Raw genomic sequence first — 20925 nt, 5'->3', positions numbered from 1 at the left:
TAGTTTAGGAAAGCAAAAGAAGTTTTTAAGGGTTATATTAGGGGTTTCTATTGGGGTATGTTCTGGTCATTTTTGGGCTTCTTCATTTAACTTTTTATTTTTTTTCTTTATTTTCAATTTCTATTTTTTCTTTTCTTTTTTAATGATGAGATTTTTCCAGTATTTTAGATTTAACATATAACCCTATTATATCATGGGATTTTGCCTCACCAATATATATATATATATATATATATATATATATATATATATATATAGGGCCAGTAGAATATGAGAACTACCATGTGAACTAGGCATTTCTGACATTTTTTTTTGCAAATCCGACCATAAAGATGTGTTCAGCAAGGTGAATCTAGGAATCAACAGTTGGATCATGTGTTTTAGATGAAAAAAATATAATTTTTAGATGCCTGAATATTTATGAAAATTCTGAGCCATTAATTTCCAAGACTTAAAAAATCCAGATTAGGCGTCATAAGTGAAAAGAATAAAAAAAACCATGAAAATCTTGGTTCACATGGTAGTTCTCATATTCTAGTGGCCCTACATATACATATATATGTGTGTGTGTGCACTGTGCATGAACGTGCATGCGCAAGCAGCATCCAGATTTTTGTTAGATTTTACTAGTGTTTACACACTCCATATCCTTATGCCTACTAAGTATATAACAGTTTCAGGACATAGCATATATTGCCGATTTTTAACAAGGTTTGAAGCTCCATTTTCAAAGCAAATATGGATTAGATTGATGTTCAGCCTCAACAAGTAGAAGCAAACATCAACCTGAATGCCTCATAAGCTTCAACTACTTGGCTTATAACTAACTAAGCTAGATTTTGAGTCAATGATCAAGAAAAAAACTGCAGTTTGGGTTATTAGATAGACATCATTTTTCCATAAAGCAATCTACATTCCAATGACCTCTGTGTGGTTTGAGCTTATGGAAAAGCCATAGAAACAAAGACCAGCGCACCAAGAAATAGACATAAGACCATTAGAATAAACAAGGAAAGATACATATGGAGACTAAAGTGGACTTCTTTGTCATTTTGCCTCATATATTGGAAAAACCTTATCATAAAGTTCAGCTCCAAACCATATCAAAATAAATTAATGAAGCTACCATTTTCAAGTAGTGGAGATAAAAAATTAAAAACAAGCAAAAACACACACACATAGAGAGAAAGTGAGGGAGAGATTTATATAATATAAAAAATGATTACCTCATCAAAAAGAACTCTGTAAGCATTTAGATCATGATAAAGCGGCCGGCTCTCGTTGTTACAATATTCTAATGCTTCAGCAATGTAAAGGGCAACCCTTATCCTCATAGACCACTCAATTGTTTGCTTTTCCCCTGCCAAAAGATTATAAAAGAAAAAAAGAATAGAGAGAATTGGACAATTTACTCCAATATACTATGTGAATACCCGCAAAATAACAAAAATTAAGATCACTCACTTCCGAAATTTATTGTAGGACAACATTCAATTGAAGCAAATGTATGTCATTCAAAAACAAACACAGCTGAAATTTTTCTTGCATGAGTGTAATATCTCGCAAATTTTTGCCAAGTTATAGATTAATAAACAAAAAATTTATTCATATATGTATTGTGTTGCTTAAATTAATGCCAATTTATATATATATATATATATATATATATATATATATATACACATGAGTATATATGGGATAACGTCAATATGGATCTGGACATGGTCCAGGATCCATTGGCCGAGACCTATATATATAGGGGCTGACGTTAATATGGATCTGGACATGGTCCAGTATCCATTGGCTGGGACCTATATATATATATATATATATATAGGGGTTGACGTCAATATGGATCTGGACATGGGTCATGGGTCCATCAGCCAAGACCCATGGTCCATCCATAATAGGATAATTTAGTCTTTAAAATAAATAACAAATTTAAAACTTTATGATAAAGAAAGTATATACACATAAATATATATATATATATATATATATATATTTAAAGAAGATAGAATAGGAAGGAGTTCTATTTCTTTATAGAACCCTATCCTAATTGAGAGGGGCGTCACCTCCTAGAGGAGGCCCTCTCATGTTATAAAACTTGAGAGAGAGCCTCTCTCTCAACATTAGTTTTGAGAGAGCGGAAGAGAGAGAGAGGGTGTCACCTCCTCCAACGTGTTCTCCTTCCCCAGCTTTTGTTTCTTTTACGCAGCAAGAAAACAAGGTACGGGTTCTCTTTTTCTGATAGATCGAGGGATTTAGCATGGATCAAATCATGCATGGATAACAAGAGCATCAAATCTTTGTTTTTTGCACAGATTCTGATCTTCCGAATCATGATTCTTTGATCGTTCCCTGTCTGATTTGGGTTTGATAAGCCTAAAAGGATTAAGTTTCATTATGATTTATTGTTGTGCTTAAGTTTTGCTTACCATAATATATATATGTGTGTGTGTGTCTGCATTTTTTTGTTCTTGAACAGGGTTCGCAGCTATATATATATATATATATATATATATATATATATATATATATATATATATATATATATATATATATATATATATATATATGCATTTTTCTGCGTTCTTGAACAGGGTTCGCAATGGGTTTATACATACATTATATATATATATATATATAGAGAGAGAGAGAGAGAGACGTGTGTGTGTGTGTTTTCTTTTCTTGAACTAGGTACACAGTGGATTTATAAACTTTTAAATCAGTGTTTATACTGGATTTGGGTTTAAGATAAAAATCTATGTTTCTTTTGCTGAACCAGTTTTGGAAATCTGAATTTCTGGTTGGGTTTAATACAAATCTGTGTAAATTTTGGTGGGGTTTAATACACGCATATATTTATTCCTACGTGTGTGTTGACATGACCACATGAAGACCTATCATTATTTTTCTGTATGTGTGTGGACAGGAACCACACACTATTCTGTAATTTTTCTTTATGTGCAAGATAGTGTCAAACTCCGCCTGTGTAGTTATACACTGCCGGTCCCAAGCCCGGATAAAGGAGGAGGGTTGCGGTAGGCCTGTGACAGCCAGCATAAAAACTTTGTCATATCCTATGAAAATGAACCAATATGAGAATTTCGTTGGGGCGTTCCCTACTGAGCGACGCGCTGTACTCTCTAGGCCCGAAGGCAGTGATAAATGTGCAAGGGTTGCTAGGTCGTCGCCCAGAAGCGACGCGTCACACCGGCGCCCGGGTGTGGTGTCAAATAGGCAAGGGTTCCCTCACTTTGTTGGACGGGTGGGGGTAAAGAAGTTAGTCCAAGACCATAAAATTAGGTTAGCCACTTGGAACATAGGGTCTTTAACTGGTAAGTTGGTAGAGTTAGTAGATGTTATGTGTAGGAGAAAGATTGATATTTTATGTCTTCAAGAGACCAAATGGGTAGGTGAGAAAGCTAAAGTGATAGAACCTTGGGGATATAAGATTTGGTATACAGGAATAAATAGGAATAGGAATGGAGTAGGGATTGTTATGAGTCGTCAGTTTATAGATAATGTAGTTGAGGTCCGTAGGAAGGGTGATAGAATTTTACTTATTAAATTAGTATTAGGTACGGATATTATTAATATTATTAGTGTTTATGCACCTCAAGTAGGTTTAGATGATTCCATTAAGCATCAATTTTGGGAAGATTTAGATGGAGTAGTACAAGAGACATCTTATGGAGAAAAGCTTTTCATCGGCGGTGACCTTAATGGACATGTAGGCATTAGTAGGGATGGATTTGAGAATATCCATGGAGGCTATGGTATAGGAGAAAGAAATGAAAGTGGAGAAAGGATTTTAGATTTTTGTTTGTCCTATGATATGATCTTAGCAAACACTTGGTTTAGGAAGAGGGAGTCTCACATAGTAACATTTAAAAGTGGGGTTAATACGAGTCAAATAGATTTTTTCCTACTTAGAAAGAGAGATAGGGGTTGTTGCATCGATTGTAAGGTTATACCAGGAGAAAGTATAGCTACACAACATAGAGTCTTAATTTTAGATCTTAGAATTAGACAATGCCGCAAAAGGGATAGACATAGGATAGATCCTAGAATTAAGTGGTGGGCACTGAAAGGAGCTAAACAAGGAATGTTTGTAGAGCAGGTAGTTAAGGAAGTTGATTGGTGTCTCGAGGAGGATTCAGAATCAATGTGGAATAAGATAGCGGGTGGTATGAGAAAAGTAGCTAAGGAGGTATTGGGTGAGTCTAAAGGCGGTGCACCACTAGGTAAGGATACATCATGGTGGAACGAGGATGTCAAATTAGCTATTAAGGTTAAAAGAGAGTGTTATAGAAATCTAAGTAAGAGTCGTGATAATGAGAATTTGGAGAAGTATATGATAGCAAAGAAGGAAGCTAAAAAAGTTGTTCGAAACGCGAGGGCTAAGGTATATAAGGAGGTTTATGACAAGTTGGATACCAAAGAAGGCGAGAAGGATATTTATAGGCTTGCAAAGATGAGAGATAGGAAATCGAAGGATTTGGGTATGGTTAGATGTATCAAAGATGAAACGCAAAAGGTTTTAGTCAAAGATGAGGAGATTAAGGAGAGATGGAAAGATTATTTTGATAAGCTATTTAATGATAGTCATGCTCAAGATCTTGGAGACTTCTCCATTCCTTTTCATGAGATAAATCGTGACTTCATGCGCAAGATTCAAAAGAAAGAAATTGCAGAGGCTTTGAAGAAAATGAAATCAAGAAGGGCAGTTGGCCCAGATGGTATACCTATCGAGGCTTGGAAATGCTTGGGAGAGAAAGGTTTAGAATGGTTGACAAATCTTTTTAACTTGATTTGGCGAACAAATAAGATGCCTAATGAGTGGAGGAAGAGTACTTTGGTGCCTTTATATAAGAATAAGGGTGATATACAAGATTGCACAAACTATCGTGGTATAAAACTCATGAGTCATACTATGAAACTTTGGGAGAGGGTGATTGAGTCTAGGTTGAGGAAGGTTGTCATGATATCGGAGAATCAATTTGGTTTTATGCCTGGAAGATCAACTATGGAAGCTATACATCTTCTTAGACAACTTATTGAAAGATATAGAGAGAGGAACAAAGATTTGCATATGGTTTTTATTGATTTAGAGAAGGCATACGATAGAGTACCTAGGGACGTTCTCTGGTGGACAATGATGAAGAAAGGTGTCTCTCTCAAGTACATTAGTATAATTAAAGATATGTATGAAGGAGTAGTAACCAATGTCCGCACTTGTGGAGGGGTGACAACCAATTTTCCGATAACGGTTGGGTTACATCAAGGATCTGCTTTAAGCCCTTTCCTATTTGCGATAGTGATGGATGAGCTTACGAGATCAATCCAAGAAAATGTACCGTGGTGTATGTTGTTTGCTGATGATATTGTTTTGATTGATGAGTCTAGAACTGGGGTTAATGCTAAGTTAGAATTATGGAGACAGACATTGGAAGCTAGAGGTTTTAAGTTGAGTAAGAGTAAGACTGAATATATGGAATGTCGGTTTAGTAAGCAACGAAGTAGTGATGGGAGTGTAGTGAAGCTTGGTGAGCAAGATATACCGGTGAATGATTATTTCAAATATTTGGGATCCATCATTCAAAAGTATGGAGAAATTGATGGAGATGTAAATCATAGGATAAAGGTTGGGTGGATGAAATGGAAAAGTGCTACTGGAGTGTTGTGCGATCGTAGAATGCCATTGCGGTTGAAGGGAAAGTTTTATAGGACGACTATTAGACCCGCTTTACTATATGGTACGGAATGTTGGGCTGCCAAGAGACATCATATTCAAAAAATGAGTGTAGCTGAGATGCGGATGCTTAGATGGATGTGTGGAAATACAATAAAAGATAAGATTCGGAACGAAGAGATACGTAAGAAGGTAGGTGTTGCACCAATTGAAAATAAGATGCGAGAGAATCGTTTACGGTGGTTTGGACATATTCGGCGAAGGCCTAATGATGCTCCAGTTAGAAGGTTGGAGAAATGGGAAAATATATTAGTTAAAAGAGGTCGGGGTAGGCCTAGGAAGACTTGGATGGAGATAATAGGAAAGGATATGAATGCTTTGAACCTCACCGAGGACATGGCGTTGGATAGAAATGATTGGAGGAAAAGGATTCATGTGGAAGACCCAAAATGAATTTCTTTTTTGGTTCATATCGCTGACCCCAATTGTTTTGGGATGAAGGCGTAGTTGTTGTTGTTGTTGTTGTTGTTGTTGTTGTGCAAGATAGTGTCAAAAAAAAAAACGAGTTTTGCATATGGGGGACGTGGGCTCAATTATTTTCGAAAACTGGATAGCATGGTGGTTCAGGGAACTGATCCTAATAGGGATCGGTTCCGATTTCTTTTTTTTTTTAACAAGTCAGGCCAGCTCTTATGAGGGTTGGGCCTATTCTGTTTCAAAAAGAAAGAACTGATCCACAAGTCAGACTCAGTTTAAGCCTGACTTGTGTGAGCCAGGTATCCAAATGAGCTCTGACCCTGAAATAGGCATGTCAGCAGCTCGATGTGCGTTAGTACATGCGTGTTAGTTAATTTTGTTCATGTATGATAAGTTGTTAGATCTGCTCATAGTTAGTAGGTTTGCTCATACATGAAGGCTCTCAGGTCTGTTCCTGCATTCTATATTTTCCTGAACTTTTGAACCATGGATAAGAATATGATTATGTTAGTCTGCCCATATGTATTTTCAATTTAACTTTCTGTGTTGACTCAGGTTATTATAAAACCGATGCATTCTTTTATGCATGTCCATGTAGTTTGCAGCCTAAACTATCAAATTCTAGATCCATGCGCATACTCTGCTCTAAAGTATGTATATATAGTATGTAACTGAGCTTTAGATTTATTGTTATGTGCTGATTTTTAACAGTTGTTACAGCTGGGATTTTATTGAGAGAGACATCTGAATTTTCACTCAAATCTAAGTTTCTGTTTAAACTAGAAATCTGATTTCCTTGACTAAATAAAAACTGGGTCATATATGGCTAATCAAATCTGATTTTCTGGAGGATGGGATAAATCAGAATTTGTTCCACTATGTTAAATCTAAACCAGTTTATGTGAAAAGTCTGGTCCCAGAATTGATTTAATTTTTTTAAGTTGCCTAAAAATCTGATTTTTATTAGAAGTTGTCGAATTTTATCTGTTTTGGATATGTAGACAAATATGAAATTTTTAGATGTTGAATCTGGTCGGTCACAAAAGTTTGGATTGTTTGCTGACATGATAAATCATATTTGTTTGCTTCAATGTGCATTCATTTATTTGCTGTGAATACGCATTGTGAACACCAATTTGAATATCTTTGTGTGATTTATGTTCACTGAAATTTGCAATGTCATTTAAATTGTTATTAGATTGTATAGTGGTTATATGTGTAATATCGTGTGTTTTCTATAATATTAAATTCTGAGACTTCATAAAATTTGGCTAAGTGTTTTGTAAAGTCAATAGAAATCCTCAATTTTAGGTAGAGTCAACTAAGTCTGGGCTTGGCCCAGGACCCATTGACAAGACCTAAACGAGCCAATTAAGATTTGGTAAAACTTTTTATTTTTAACCTTTAAAATAGAGCAAAATTCGGGTTAAATTCAGGCAAACTTCGGAGGCAAAATTCATGTAATATATCATTAGATGCGTTTCAAAATTTTTAAAACATTAATATTTTGTTTTTCTGAATTTGGGTTACGATTGGCCCGAAAATCACATTTTTTAAAAAATGACTCATCTCGATGTGACTGGTTCTGGATTGAATCGAATCAGATCTGATCTGTATGATTCAAGTCGATATGGATCTTGACCCAGTCCAAAACCCATATTAATTAGGATCTGGTCCAGACTGAGATCCATATGGGTATTGGATATAGATTTGGATCTTGGATCCAAATCTAGATCCAAAATCCAAGTCCAACAAATTTAAAGTTTTAAATTCAATATGAAGGTTTAATCAAGTGAATTTGCAAGTTAAAAAGACTCCTAGAGGGGTGAGATACCCTCCGTAACTTTTTGAAAATTTATTATTTGATAAATAATTAATTAAATCTTAAATATTAATTAATTCCAAAATTTCTTTTGGATATGGCAGCTACCTAATATGTAGGGATTCTAAAAGAGCCCCAATGGGGTTAAAGTAAAATAGTAAAACAAAATAAAATATCAAATGGATAAAAAAGTAGTTAAAAAAGTCTATTTCATTGCCAAATGGGTGAGAAACTCGAGAAGGGATGTCACCCTCTCTCTAGAAGACTAAAAAAAAAATTATAAAAGGGTCTAACTCGCCCCTCTCTCTAAATTTTATTTTCTAGAGAGAGAGAGAAAGAGAGAGGGAAGAAGGGAAAAGAAAGAAAGAGAGAAAGAGAAAAAAGAGAAGAGAGGAAAAGGAAAGGAAAGAAGGATTTTGTTCCGATCTCCCGACGTTTAATTTCGATCTTTTTTCATCTCCGATCGAAGGTACAGGTTCTTCTATCGATTCGAATAGGGAGAAGTAGCCTAAATTAAGTTTATGTAATGTTTTTGGTGGAAAAAAAGAAAGAAAGGGAAAAAAACTGATTTAGAATACAAAAGTATATATATATATATGGATCGATTCCCTTTCTTTTCTTCAACCTATATATATATATATATATATATATATAATATATAATGTTAAATCAGCTATTTATTTCTGTCATAGCATGTATTTCATTTTTCTGATTTCGCGCTTTTAACTGAATCTATTCTAATGTTCATATGGACAAACCTGTCACACTTTACGTGTGAGCAGATCCAGACAGACCTGTCTCACTGTCCATGTGGACAGATCTGTCCCACCGTGCGTGTGGACAGATCTGCCATTTCTTATAAGTGCGCAAATCTGGTACAGATCTGCGGATTGATGGGAGCATGTGAATCCATCGTTAGATTCCCGGCATGCTGTTCATGACAGCTGAAATATATATGTTTTTAAAACTGACGGAACGGCATATGTTCACGCGTTAAACCCAGCCTGTCGCAAGATCCCAGCATGCTACAACAACAACAACAACGCCTTCATCCCAAACAATTGGGGTCAGCGATATGAACCAAAAAGAAAATCATTTTGGGTCCTCCACATGAATCCTTCTCCTCCAATCATTTTTATCCAATGTCATGTCCTCGGTGAGGTTCAAAGCCTTCATATCCTTTCTCATCATCTCCATCCAAGTCTTCTTAGGCCTACCCCGACCTCTTTTAGCTAATATATTTTCCCATTTCTCCATCCTTCTAACCGGAGCATCATTAGGCCTTCGTCGAATATGCCCAAACCATCGTAAACGAATCTCACTCATCTTATTTTCAATGGGTGCAACGCCTACCTTCTTACGTATTTTCACGTTCTGAATCTTATATTTTAGTGTCTTTCCACACATCCATCGAAGCATACGCATCTCAGTTACACTCATTTTTTGAAAATGATGTCTCTTGGCAACCCAACATTCCGTACCATATAGTAAAGCGGGTCTAATTGTCGTCTTATAAAACTTCCCCTTCAACCGCAATGGCATTCTAAGATCCCAGCATGCTGATTTTTTTTATATAGTGCTGCTGATGTGACTAGGTTTGTAAAACCAACTTTTAGACATGCTTACTAACACTGAAAATTAGCCGGTTGTACAATAAAGCAGGGCTGATTTTCTGCCATAATGTGCAGCAGCGTAACTTTATTTTACAGTACTAATTATGTTATACAAACTACCACAAAACTGTGTTCATATGCGTGCAGAAAACCTATGGACGTTATACACGAAGTCTGGGAATAACTATGTTTGCAAACCTGCCATTAAAATATTATACACATGCTAAAAATCGTTCGCTGATAAAAAGCATGGAGACCCGAATTTTCTGATAAGATGTAATAGCAGATTTATTTTCCAGTATCGTCATGGTTCATATTAGAGCTGTTTTGAGGTTATTATGAGTGTTTGACGTCGAAGTTTGTAGTAATGCAGTTAGGCATGTCTAAATAGTTTTTAATATCGAGTTATGAACTGCTGTCAAGACTGTGTTATACTGAAACTTTTATTGGACATTGTTAGGCTGTCAAAACTGGTTCAATATCGACACATGACTTGTAAAAAAAAAATCTGTTTTAGTTAGGACTTGCCAAACTGTGTATGAGCTGAATATATTTTTTTCGGTTGGCCTGTTCTGAAATGCAGATTCTGTTTTGTTATAGGACTGCTAATTGTGTAAAGGCAATCTGAGTGTTGATCAAAAATTAGATCCATGTATTTCTTTGTTCTCGCATCTGAAATATTTATTTTTGTTCAAGTCTGCCATATGGGTGGGCATCGAAACAACCTTGAGATCATAATTTTGATCCATGTTAGCATCCTTATAAAATATTTTCTGCTTGCTGAATTTTAATTGTTTCTAATGCTGCCAAATGAGTTGTTTTAATGCTGTGAGATGTGTTCTATTTATGATTTTGGTGGGTTGTTATAGGGCAGAACAATGTTGCACATTTATGTACATCGGCTACTGTCCACTACCATTGGCTGCATGTTTATGCACGACAAACATGTTGCCAACAATATGTTAATAATGTCTTGTGCATGGGGGCAGCATAGCCATGGCTCGGTGGTTATGTGATGTATCCCGAGCATGCTCAAATTGGCGGAAGTATTTATTGGTTATGTATACTCATGAAAATGAATATTATGTTTGCATAAATGTGCATATCATGAACACAAAATTCTAAAGTTATTTTGATGTTGCATTGACATAATCATGTGCATGTGTGGATGTTATGCATAAAATGAATAATAAAAGCAAAAATGCATGTTGCGAGCAAGTGTTCATATGCATATACAAATTGTTTTATATGTACATTTTGTATTGTGTGTGAATGAAGGTACATTGTGGACATGTTTCAATAGTTGTATGTGCATGTTCAATGAGAATTTTACTTGAAATAAATCGGTGACCATTGTAGGTCATGTGGGTCAGGAGCATGTGTAGCTTCAAGATTAGTGTTATGCATTGCAAAATTCACTTTTTAAATTATTGGCTTTCTGAATTAATTGCAATGTTAAATTTATAACAGGCAAGGTTCCGTGTTGTATTTTGCATGTTGATTTGCAAAACGATTCTTTTGTAAAGAATTGGTCTTTTGTTAAAAAGATAAAAGAGATAAACAGTGTAATTAATGTTTTTCTGTCTGGATGTCCCTTCTACAGCGTGAGAATCCTGGATGGCGGTTTTGAAAAAAACGTGAGGATACTACTGTGTACGATTGTGCTCCTAAACCCAATATGGCGGTTCGCCTCCCAGCCACGGTTTTAGAAAGTTTTCAGCTACTTTGTCTGGAGGCGGTATTGTGACATAACTGTTGTTATTAGTATAACAAGAAAGTGGCATCAGTGGATGTTGATTTCCCTGGTGGAAAATCTATCTTGAACTTCAAGAATTGTGGTACCTGTTTTGAATATTCGCGGGTTTAATGAAAAGTGAAACTAAACTTGTGTGCATTTAATAGAGATATCATTGAAAAGATAACTCTGATAATAACTTAATAAATTGATCATGCATGTGCATTGAATGCATCTTTCCTGTTATGCACTAGTTCATGAATTCTTAATTGTTTTGTTTCGTGTGAGATATTGTTATTGCATGATACTTGCTTTTAAATGCTTGAATAGTACATGGTTTATGAGATTGTTGTTATATTCCTCTGAAAACTTGAATGAATTTGATTTATGTTTTTTCTTGCCTATTTAGATTTTTAGAGGAATTCGTACAAATTATCTTTGATTTTTACCCAGTACTCCCTATGTTTTTCACAGGAACTGAAGTTCAGTGACGAGGACGACTGCCACAGGAGCCTACGAGACTGCATGACTTACTTCTATTATTCTTGGATAGTGTGGCTCTATGATTTTACACTTTAATTTAATGATATTCTCAGACTTTTGATTTTTGATTAATAAATTTAGTTAATTTGATTGGATCGTTCAATGTAGAGATTCCTTGTGGTTTAGAATTTGGTTAAGTCTGTGAGGCCCCGAATCCTTGGGTTTTGGTTTTCGCAATTGTTTTAAAAAAAATCACTTTTCAATGAGGATGAGTTGGGGTCGTTACAATGTGTGAACCACTGATGGACCTTTTGAGGCCAGGGGCATGTGTTGCTCATGGAATGGTAAATTGAAAATGCATTACAAAAAGATTTTGATATTGTTTTTTAATTAATTACACTGCTGAATTAGAAGAGGTAATGGCTTGAATATATGATTGCATGATGATTTGCATAACTATAAATTAATTAAGGCAAGTAAAAGAGACCTAACGGTGTAATAATTTTCTATCTTAGTGTCCCTCTAAAAGGTTGAAAACCATGGATGGCAGTCATGGGAGACCGTGAGGATACTAAACACCATGTGCATTTATTGTCCCCAAGAACCCGATGTATGGTTCGTGTTCCCGAACACAGTTGTAGATAACTTTCGCTACTTTGCCTGGGGGTGGTGTTGTTGACTCAACTGTAATTATTGGTATACCAAAAAAGTTGCATCAATGGATGTTGGTTTTCTTGTCATCTCAACATTAGGTGATGATTCTTAATATTTCGATTGATGGTGATGATTTCTGACACCAGTCAAGGAATAAGTATAAGTCTCAGTAAATAAAAATACAAATTGTGTGTTAAGCTATCATTGGGAACTACTTTGAACCTCAAGAATTTAACCCGTTTAAGTATTCACGGGTTTTTAAGAAAGTGAAAATTAAAATTTGTGTGCATTAAATAGGGACATACATGCAAAAGAAATATCGATAATTGAACTTAAAAAGTTATTCATGCATGTTACATTAATTCATGCATCTTTAGATGTTTGATTTAGCATGAAAATTATTGGTTATTTGCTTGAACTGCTTAAATTGTAAGTTATTCTGAATATGTGTTGTTTATAGAGCTCTCTTAAACTTGTGTTTAATTTGATCTATGTTAAATTCTTTACTGTTGGATTTTGAGAGGGTCTCGTACAAGAACATCGATTCTTACCCAGTTTTTAAAAATCCTTTTCAAGTACTGAGACACCGTAATGGAGAGATCAGCTGGCTGGAGAGCACGAGGGTTGTAATCTGGTGGCCCAGGTTCTGAGGTATATGAGATATTATGTTTTTGTTTCGAAAACTGTGTGAACCTTCATTAAGAATATTTGATTAAGTCAATTCAAATTCAGTTCATCATATGATTTATATTATGTATAGAGTTATTGTTGGGTTGTGTTAATTAACTCGTAATGTGCCTAGGGTACCTGGGATATTTTTCATAATGTTAAAAAATAAATAAAATAAAATTCCTTATTTTTCGAGGGTCAGTTTGGGGTTGTTACAATGAGTAACTAACAACCTGTGAATCAATATGTAGCTTCCCTTCATTGGACTTGCTCCACTATATCATTTTTCTCAATACTTCTTAGCACATACATGTAAGACCCGTGCTTTAAAAAAAAAAGTTTTATCAAGGTTGGATCCAACCTGGATCCGGGTCACAGCCCCCCCCCCACACACACACACACACATTAGCCTATTTAAAGGGGGGGGGGGGGTCTTTTTAAAACACAACCCGGACCCCAACCCCGAACCCTCTCACCTCTTATCCCTCTCCTCGACTTTCTCTCACCCAACCCCTCCGTCGGGATCTCTCCTCGTTGGAGTTCCCCAACCCCGACTCTCTCTCCCATCTCTCCCTCATGCAAGCACATCGGTTTCTTCCCCGTCTCCCTGCACCTCGTCGGAGCTCGCCGATAAGTTCTCTTTCCCATGTCTCTCTCTCTCTCTCTCTTTCGTCCCTCTGTTTTTTCCGGATTTTGCCGGCAAACCATGGCTCTGGCTCACCAAGAGGGAGGGTGACGAGCACCCTCTCCTCTTCTTTTTCTTCACTGTTTGTCGTCGGCAGACCAGAGCCACCAGCAGTGGTGGCTCTGGCTCGCCAGAAGGGAGGGTGTCAAGCACCCTCTCCTCTTATTTTTCTTCCCTATTTGTCGCTGGCAGACTAGAGCCACCAGCAGTGGTGGCTCTGGCTCGCCAGAAGGGAGGGTGCCAAGCACCCTCTCCTCTTCTCCTTCTATTTTCTCAAAGGATAGCAACAGTCGACTCCTACTATGACCTTTGGGTGCCGACCAGGTAGGGCGGCACCCACCTTCCTCCCTTGCAACTTCCCCCTTCCTCTGCATTCGAGCAGTCGAAAACCCCCCACCTCTCTCTCCGTGGGCCTCGATTTCAACCGGACGAGCAGAGGCACCACCGTCGCTGCCTCTGCCCCTTCCTTTTTCCCTGTTACCAGGAGAGACGAACCATCAAGCTGCCTCCCTTCGCTTTCTCTCTTGCCCAAGAACCGAGCCTGGCTCGGTTGTGGCCTGCTCGACTGTGGGTTGGCCACTGTCGTAGGCAGTGGCCCAGCCACGCTGGGTAGGCCCGACCGAGTTGAGCTCGGTCATTATCGAGCTCAGCTCAGTTTTTCATTTTTTTTTATATTATTCTGGATCAAGTCCAACCGAGCTTGGCACGGTTGTCTACTACCGAGCCCAACACGGCCAAGGGCCTGGACGTCGGCCCTCTCACCCTTTTTCCTCTTGTTGTTGAACCGAGCCAAACTCGGTCATATCCCGGAACGGGTGCGGCTCAACCTGACCACCGAGCCCTCACCCCCCTCTTTGCCAGAACCCGGATCAGTTAAGAGGCAGCTTAGGGTTGCCTCTTACTTGGCTCAGGCAAGCTGCCATCTTTTTCGGTACCAAGTCCAATTAAGTCAAATCGAGTTCGGCTTGGTCAAACCTAGTTAACTTGATTCCCTGCCGAACCAAACCTGACTTTTTATGCCTCGTTCCGACCAGTTCAGCTTGCTAGTAAAGCTGGCTCAATTTCCTGTACCGAGTCTGGCTGAGTCTGATCAGCTTGAACTGGGTTCAGGTTTGACCCCTGAGACGCAATCGTCGCCTCGTCCGCTAAAATAAGGTTTTAATATCATCCTTTATGCAGCACAATATAATCCCTTTAGCGCTCCACACCGACACAACGGACGTGACACACTTGCCAAGGCACGAGCCTTTAAGAACCTACGCTCAAAATCGTCAGCAAGTCAGACCATCTCTGAGGAAAGAGAAAGTTGCATACGAGAACAAATAACAAAATACTTCTATCTTATATGTATATATATATATATACTTTTAACTCAAAAATGCAGTTTTGTGTATTCTTGTCCATTTAAATTATGTCATTTACTTTGTCGCCGCACTATAATGTGCACAAGCTTTTGCTTACGCAATTTATTTAGCCGATATATGGTTTCGTACATCGTGTATCATTTACGCAATTTATTTAGCCGAGGTACGGTTTCGTACATCGTGCACTATTTCCGCAATTTATTTAGTCGGTGTACAGTTTCATACATCGTGCATTGCTTATGCAATTTACTTAGCCAGATGTATGGATTCGTACACTGGGCATCGCTTACGTAGTTTATTTAGCTCGATGTGTGGTTTCGCACATCGGGCCTTACTTTATGTCACTTACCTTGTCGTCGCGCGGCAATGTACATAGGCTTATACTTTAATATACATGTATTCTATATCCATATATATATATATATATATATAACTTTATAAAGTACGCAGTTTTGCGTACTCCTGCCTAGAGTTACCGAGAGCGCCTAGGCATATGGGGAAGCGCGCTTCCCCGAAGCGCGAAACATCACGCTTCCAAAATGTGCAGGGAAGTGTTTCCCTTTTATGGGAAGCGCGCTTCCCTTTTATAGGAAACACGCTTCCCATTTATGGGAAGCACGCTTCCCCCACGCTTCCCCCTCGCTTCTCCCTTTTCATTTTTTTCATTTTTTTCCTCTTTTTTCGCTTCCTAGGTCGCTCTTGAGACGGTTCATGATTCACTTCTAAGTCGTCCCACGCTTCCCGCTTCCTAAAATTTTGAAAGTGCCTCGTTTCCCGCTCCCACTTCCCGTATCGCTTCTCGCTCCCGCTTTCTCGACTGGCAACCATACTCCTGCCTACTTTAAATTACGTGTGCATTTAAAGACGCAGATTCGCGCATCCTCGCTAAGTCTTTGTTTTTAAAAGGATTTCACATACAAGATTTCAAGCTCGTATTATTCGTTGTCTCGAAAAACAACACAAGTATTTGGTATTTGCGTATTTGCGTATTCGCAACCAAGTTTTTTACCCTCAAGCCTGCATAACAGAAAGGCATCAACTATGTAGCCCTAAATGGAACGTACGTCCGGTCCTCCTCTTTGGTATCCGAAATGACTCGGATATTCTCCGATCTAAAGCATGGAACTTTGAAATTTCTAAATAAATATTGTGATTTTTTTTCGAAAAACTGATATCCCTCTCATCGTAATGGTACTATCAGACATGCACGGCATGTTAGCACTACGATGATTGGACTGGAGGTTTACGGTAACCTCGTAATGTGAAAATACACAATGATTAAAAAAAATCACATAAATGGTGATGATCGCCTTTACAGGCAAGATGCTCAATTTGGTTTAAAAGACTAGAGCATATAGAATGGGTCGTCAGTTAAAATAGAACCTAACATACTCATTCGTCTATTTGGTTCTGTCAAGAGAGAGGATGGGATGGTACAAAAACTCTGATGGACAAGTTGTTAACAACTACGTTCCTTGAATAGCAATGACTCGGTGTCCCAAGTCATCAGAGTTAGGGGACAGGTTACCAAAAATTATCTTAGGTGGTAGATCTCAATGACTTCTGCAGAAGTTCAGATGCATCCCCTTGAACAAGTGGTCTCTGGAGAATTTTCTCTCGGTCATTGGTCATTCCCTTAGGAGCGAACTCAACTCATTGTCCGGGGTATCAAAATACATAGAATAACAAACCCCCGAGCAGTCTCAGTTGTTTTTACATTTTTCCTATATGTACCCTCATAACAGTTAATATCGAAACAAGATTATCATGCTCATTTTACTTATTCTGAATTGCACATCACAAAAAGATCAATGCATATGTTAATCTTGTTTTGAATTTTAATATCTATGCAGCTACCAGATTTTTATAAGTTTGACCCGTTTTATAGGGTACAGGTGATGATTAGGTCGGTACGGCAGGCGATGGCGCGATGACTTGATGATATCAAGATTTCACTCTTTCTCTTTTGTGTCGCTCCTGAGGACGTTTTGTAACTTTGTATAGGGGTTTCTTTTGAAATTTCTCTTTTGTATAAACTTTAAATTACCAACGATCATGTTTTGAATCTATGTGATTTTCAATGCTTATAGAGATACGAATCTATTGTGTAAAGGAAAGTTCGCCTGTAATTCGCCCAAGGTCCATTGACTTGTTATTTCAAACATCATTTTTCTTCTGAACTACCATTTTAAACTCTGAAAAAAGATTGATTGCAAAGCTTTTAAATTTTTCCTAAAAGATAACAAGTTCGGGGTTTTGGAGTGTTACATGTACAAACACATATATAGATATATATACACAAAACAAAAATCTTAAAAAGTATCACAAGTGTTGTTGCACGTTTCCTTCTAGGAGATTCACCAAATCCATTGTCAATTCTTTCAAAATTTCATACAAAACCAACAGTATGGCCTAAATTCTTGCTTGCACAAAAACAGTTTACAGAAACTTCCAACAAAAGTAGTAAAATAACAAGGAAACTATCTGAAAAGGAACCCAGGTAATTGGGCCATACAATAATGCTGCAATGATCCAATGTAAGCACACAGATTACCAACTAGATCAACTTCGTTGATCTAGAACTTTAGCCAGCAGAATCGAGCAAACAACTAATTCCCCATACAAAAACTTGCAAGGTACAAAAACTTTTTCTAACCACCTGTCAAAAAAAACTTGTTTTAACCAAATTTGGTGAAGACGTCTGCTTCAAATGAATTAGAGAAAAGCTGAAAGTACCCGTGTGGCTTTCTTTCAACATTTTCCTATACAAGTTAATGCACCTCTTTGTGATTCGACCGGACATAGGTATGTAGCTAGCAGACCATGACAGCAACTCTTTTCAATTTTCTATCCTCCATGACAGCCCAATGCACCCCTTTGGAACCCCACAAATGCAGGGACAGACCCAAGGTCTTTGACAAGTAAAGAACTCAAGCCACATCCTAAAATTATACTTCACTACTACTCCACCTTTTCAACAGCACTGAGAAAAATCAAACCATGCTTGGTTTTGTGCCCTTTGAAACCAGATACAATCTTGACAATTTTTCAGGTTGTCCATAAGCTCCTTCCCACATGCACCAAAGAAGTCAAGAGAGCAGATCCACTTCCACCCCCAGTTCCATTAAGTTTCACTACATAGTTTTGTTTATATTTTTAACTTATTTGTGCTTAGTCCCTTTCTTCCTTTATAGCTAATCATTTGAAATTTAATGGGAGATCGAAAACACATAAATCTATAAAATTAATACAAAAGAAGAAAATTAAATGAGCAAGCTGTTGGTTTTTTAACTTTTTATTTTGCTTCCTTCTCTTTAATTTATCTGAAGGGCTAATCGTTTAACCCATCTTCACTATCAAATAGCTTTATCGTGCACATTCTCTTGCTTTCTGAAGGAGCCTTCCTCCATCACTTCTCTGCCTCTTCCATGCAAGGATGCAAGTAGGGTTTCCTATACCTCTCCTCCTTGCAAGACTATCCATTCCCCTTGCCTTCAAGATATGTTCCACCCCTTGCCAAATTTCTTTATCATTCGCCCTTTCGTGATAAACTTAATGGCACTAAAGTAACTTTAAAACCATGCTCATTGTGCTTGTTTTGACATGCACATGACCGGGAAGAGATTGCAAGCCAATACTCAACACTCTCAGGTGAAGAAAAGTTCATTCAAGCATTAAGCTGGCACAAACCAATTGGCACTATAACCCAAGTTTATAATATATAACACTAACATTTCATCGTAAGCATATCCATGTTTCCATCCAAATGCTTTAGAATCGAACCACAGCTTGATCTGAAGCACTCCATGACCAAAATATGCAGGATACTAGTCAGGATACAGTTCATGACCAAAATATGCAGCTTCCCATAGAATGCATAACCTTCCCATCAGGCTCCTCTTGTAATATACATCTATTGGTAATGCAGCACTCCATGCATAAATTACCATTCATAATGCGCAGTTTCCCATAATGTGCATAATCTTCCCATAACTGCTGCAATATATAGCTACTCATAACGTGGTAATCCAACAATATCACCATCAAACTTAACCTAGCATTCCTAAAAGGCGTCAATTATAGGGCATGCAACAACTTTGTCAGCATCAGCCAAACCTTTCACTTGTTTGCCGTCTTCCAACATAGCCATCTTCACTTTCACTTCCAGGTAGTGTTTCAATGCACTCAGTTGTCCAACTAAACAGAAGAAACTGGGAATTTATACCTGCTACGAAGAAGAAGATGAAAAAAGATAAACACATCCAACTTATCCAGAGAAGCTGGGGTATCGAAACAGGATCTCAGGATGCTACTAAATCACACCTCATTCAACTAATTCAAGAGAGCCCAAAAGCCATCAGCAGCAATCAAAGAAAAGCACACCAATCATTTCTCGAAAAACAACAGAGACCACACATCCCAAAAGAAAAGCACACCGAGGCAATGACGGTGACTTCTCAATGATCCCCAACAAACAAAACCAGAAGCAATCAAGAAACAGCTAAATTCGAAAAAACATATCGGCTCACAGTGGAAAAGATGCCTTGCAAGCGTGTCATTCGGCATGAATTCCGCGACGAGGAGCCGCTCATCGCCCTCACAGCAATACCCGATCAAATTCGCGAGCCGCTTGTGCCGCAATTTGCCCACACCCAAAGCTTCTTCCTACTCAAAATGTGCAACCAACATAAACCAACAATCAGGAACAAAAAGAAAGATGGATTTCCCCACTCTCCACCTCAACCCCCAAAATGGGAGAGAGGAAGATAGAGAAGACGGGAATCGGCTGGTGGGTACCGCGAATTGGTTGGGGTCCGGCCAAGCCATCTTGGTGAATTTCTTGATGGCGATCCACCGCTTGTCTTGCCATTTGCCCTTGTAGACGATGTTGAGCGCCTTCTCGCCACTCTCGGAGACGATGAACTCTGGGGAGAAGTTTTTGGTGGCGGAGCAGAGCTCCGCGAAAGAGAACTGTGTAAGCGCCGGCAACGCCCCGCCGTGTTCCGTCGGATGCTTGCCGGATTCCGGCGCCGCCCCGCCGTCGTTGTGGTGGTGGTGGTTCGAAACCACCTGTTCCGACGGCTGCTGTCGACTCTCCCCGTGGCGGATCCCGGCGAGGATGCTGGACTCGCAGCACCCCATTTTATTCGGTCGGTGCGGGCGTGATTGTTCGTGCTTTCGCGTGGGAAAACCAAAAACACGCCCCCGATTTCTCTTTTGTTTATGCGTCTCTCTGTCTCTCTCGTTTTTGTCTCACTAGTTTCTCTCTCCTTATTATTGATGTCTCTGTTTCTCTCTCTTGATTTACATCCTGGTCCCGCGTTTTCACTCTCTCTTGTTTATATTATATATCTCTATGGCTTTACTTCCTTACACTTTCTCTCTCTAGTTTTTACCGGCGAATTTTCCGGCGGGGTGGGAAAGTGGCCGGATCTCAGGTTGGTTGAGATTGAGAAAAAATAGGAGAACCAAAAGATCTCTTGGGATTGGCTTTGTTTTTTTACCTTCCTGCTATGTTTAGGACAAGGTTTGCTAGATCTTAGCTGGTGTAGATGTGTGCAGTTTGGTTAGACATTGTGGTGATCTGGATCATGGGCAAAGTGTTTTTAGGACTATATTGACTGCTTGAGGTGGATATGAAGCATCGGGTCCTAAACGAAGACCCAAAAGTACAACAAACCACTAAACCATTGATCTCTCGCCTATAACGAGTTTATTTTTTTAT

The 20925-nt window shown here is 38.3% G+C and overlaps 1 protein-coding gene across 1 annotated transcript in view; it reads right to left on the bottom strand.

The window, feature by feature from the left end:
* The window catches only part of LOC149817144 (serine/threonine-protein kinase BSK1-like), a 91804-nt gene extending 71377 nt beyond the window's left edge, over window positions 1-20427 (bottom strand). Inside the window, exons 1-3 of the mRNA XM_089986624.1 lie at window positions 19998-20427; window positions 19730-19865; window positions 1227-1360 (exon numbers count right to left, since the gene is read on the bottom strand). Of these exons, the coding sequence (XP_089842750.1) occupies window positions 1227-1360; window positions 19730-19865; window positions 19998-20342 (615 nt within the window). The 5' untranslated portion in view covers window positions 20343-20427. The remainder of the gene's footprint in view (window positions 1-1226; window positions 1361-19729; window positions 19866-19997) is intronic.
* Between the last annotated feature and the right edge of the window lie 498 nt (window positions 20428-20925).

Source organism: Nuphar pumila, chromosome 14 (genome assembly GCF_984573655.1).
Source record: "Nuphar pumila chromosome 14, dmNupPumi1.hap1.1, whole genome shotgun sequence".
Lineage (NCBI taxonomy): Eukaryota > Viridiplantae > Streptophyta > Magnoliopsida > Nymphaeales > Nymphaeaceae > Nuphar > Nuphar pumila.
The sequence above is the reverse complement of the archived record's forward strand: the minus strand, read 5'-3'. Positions and strand labels throughout refer to the sequence as shown.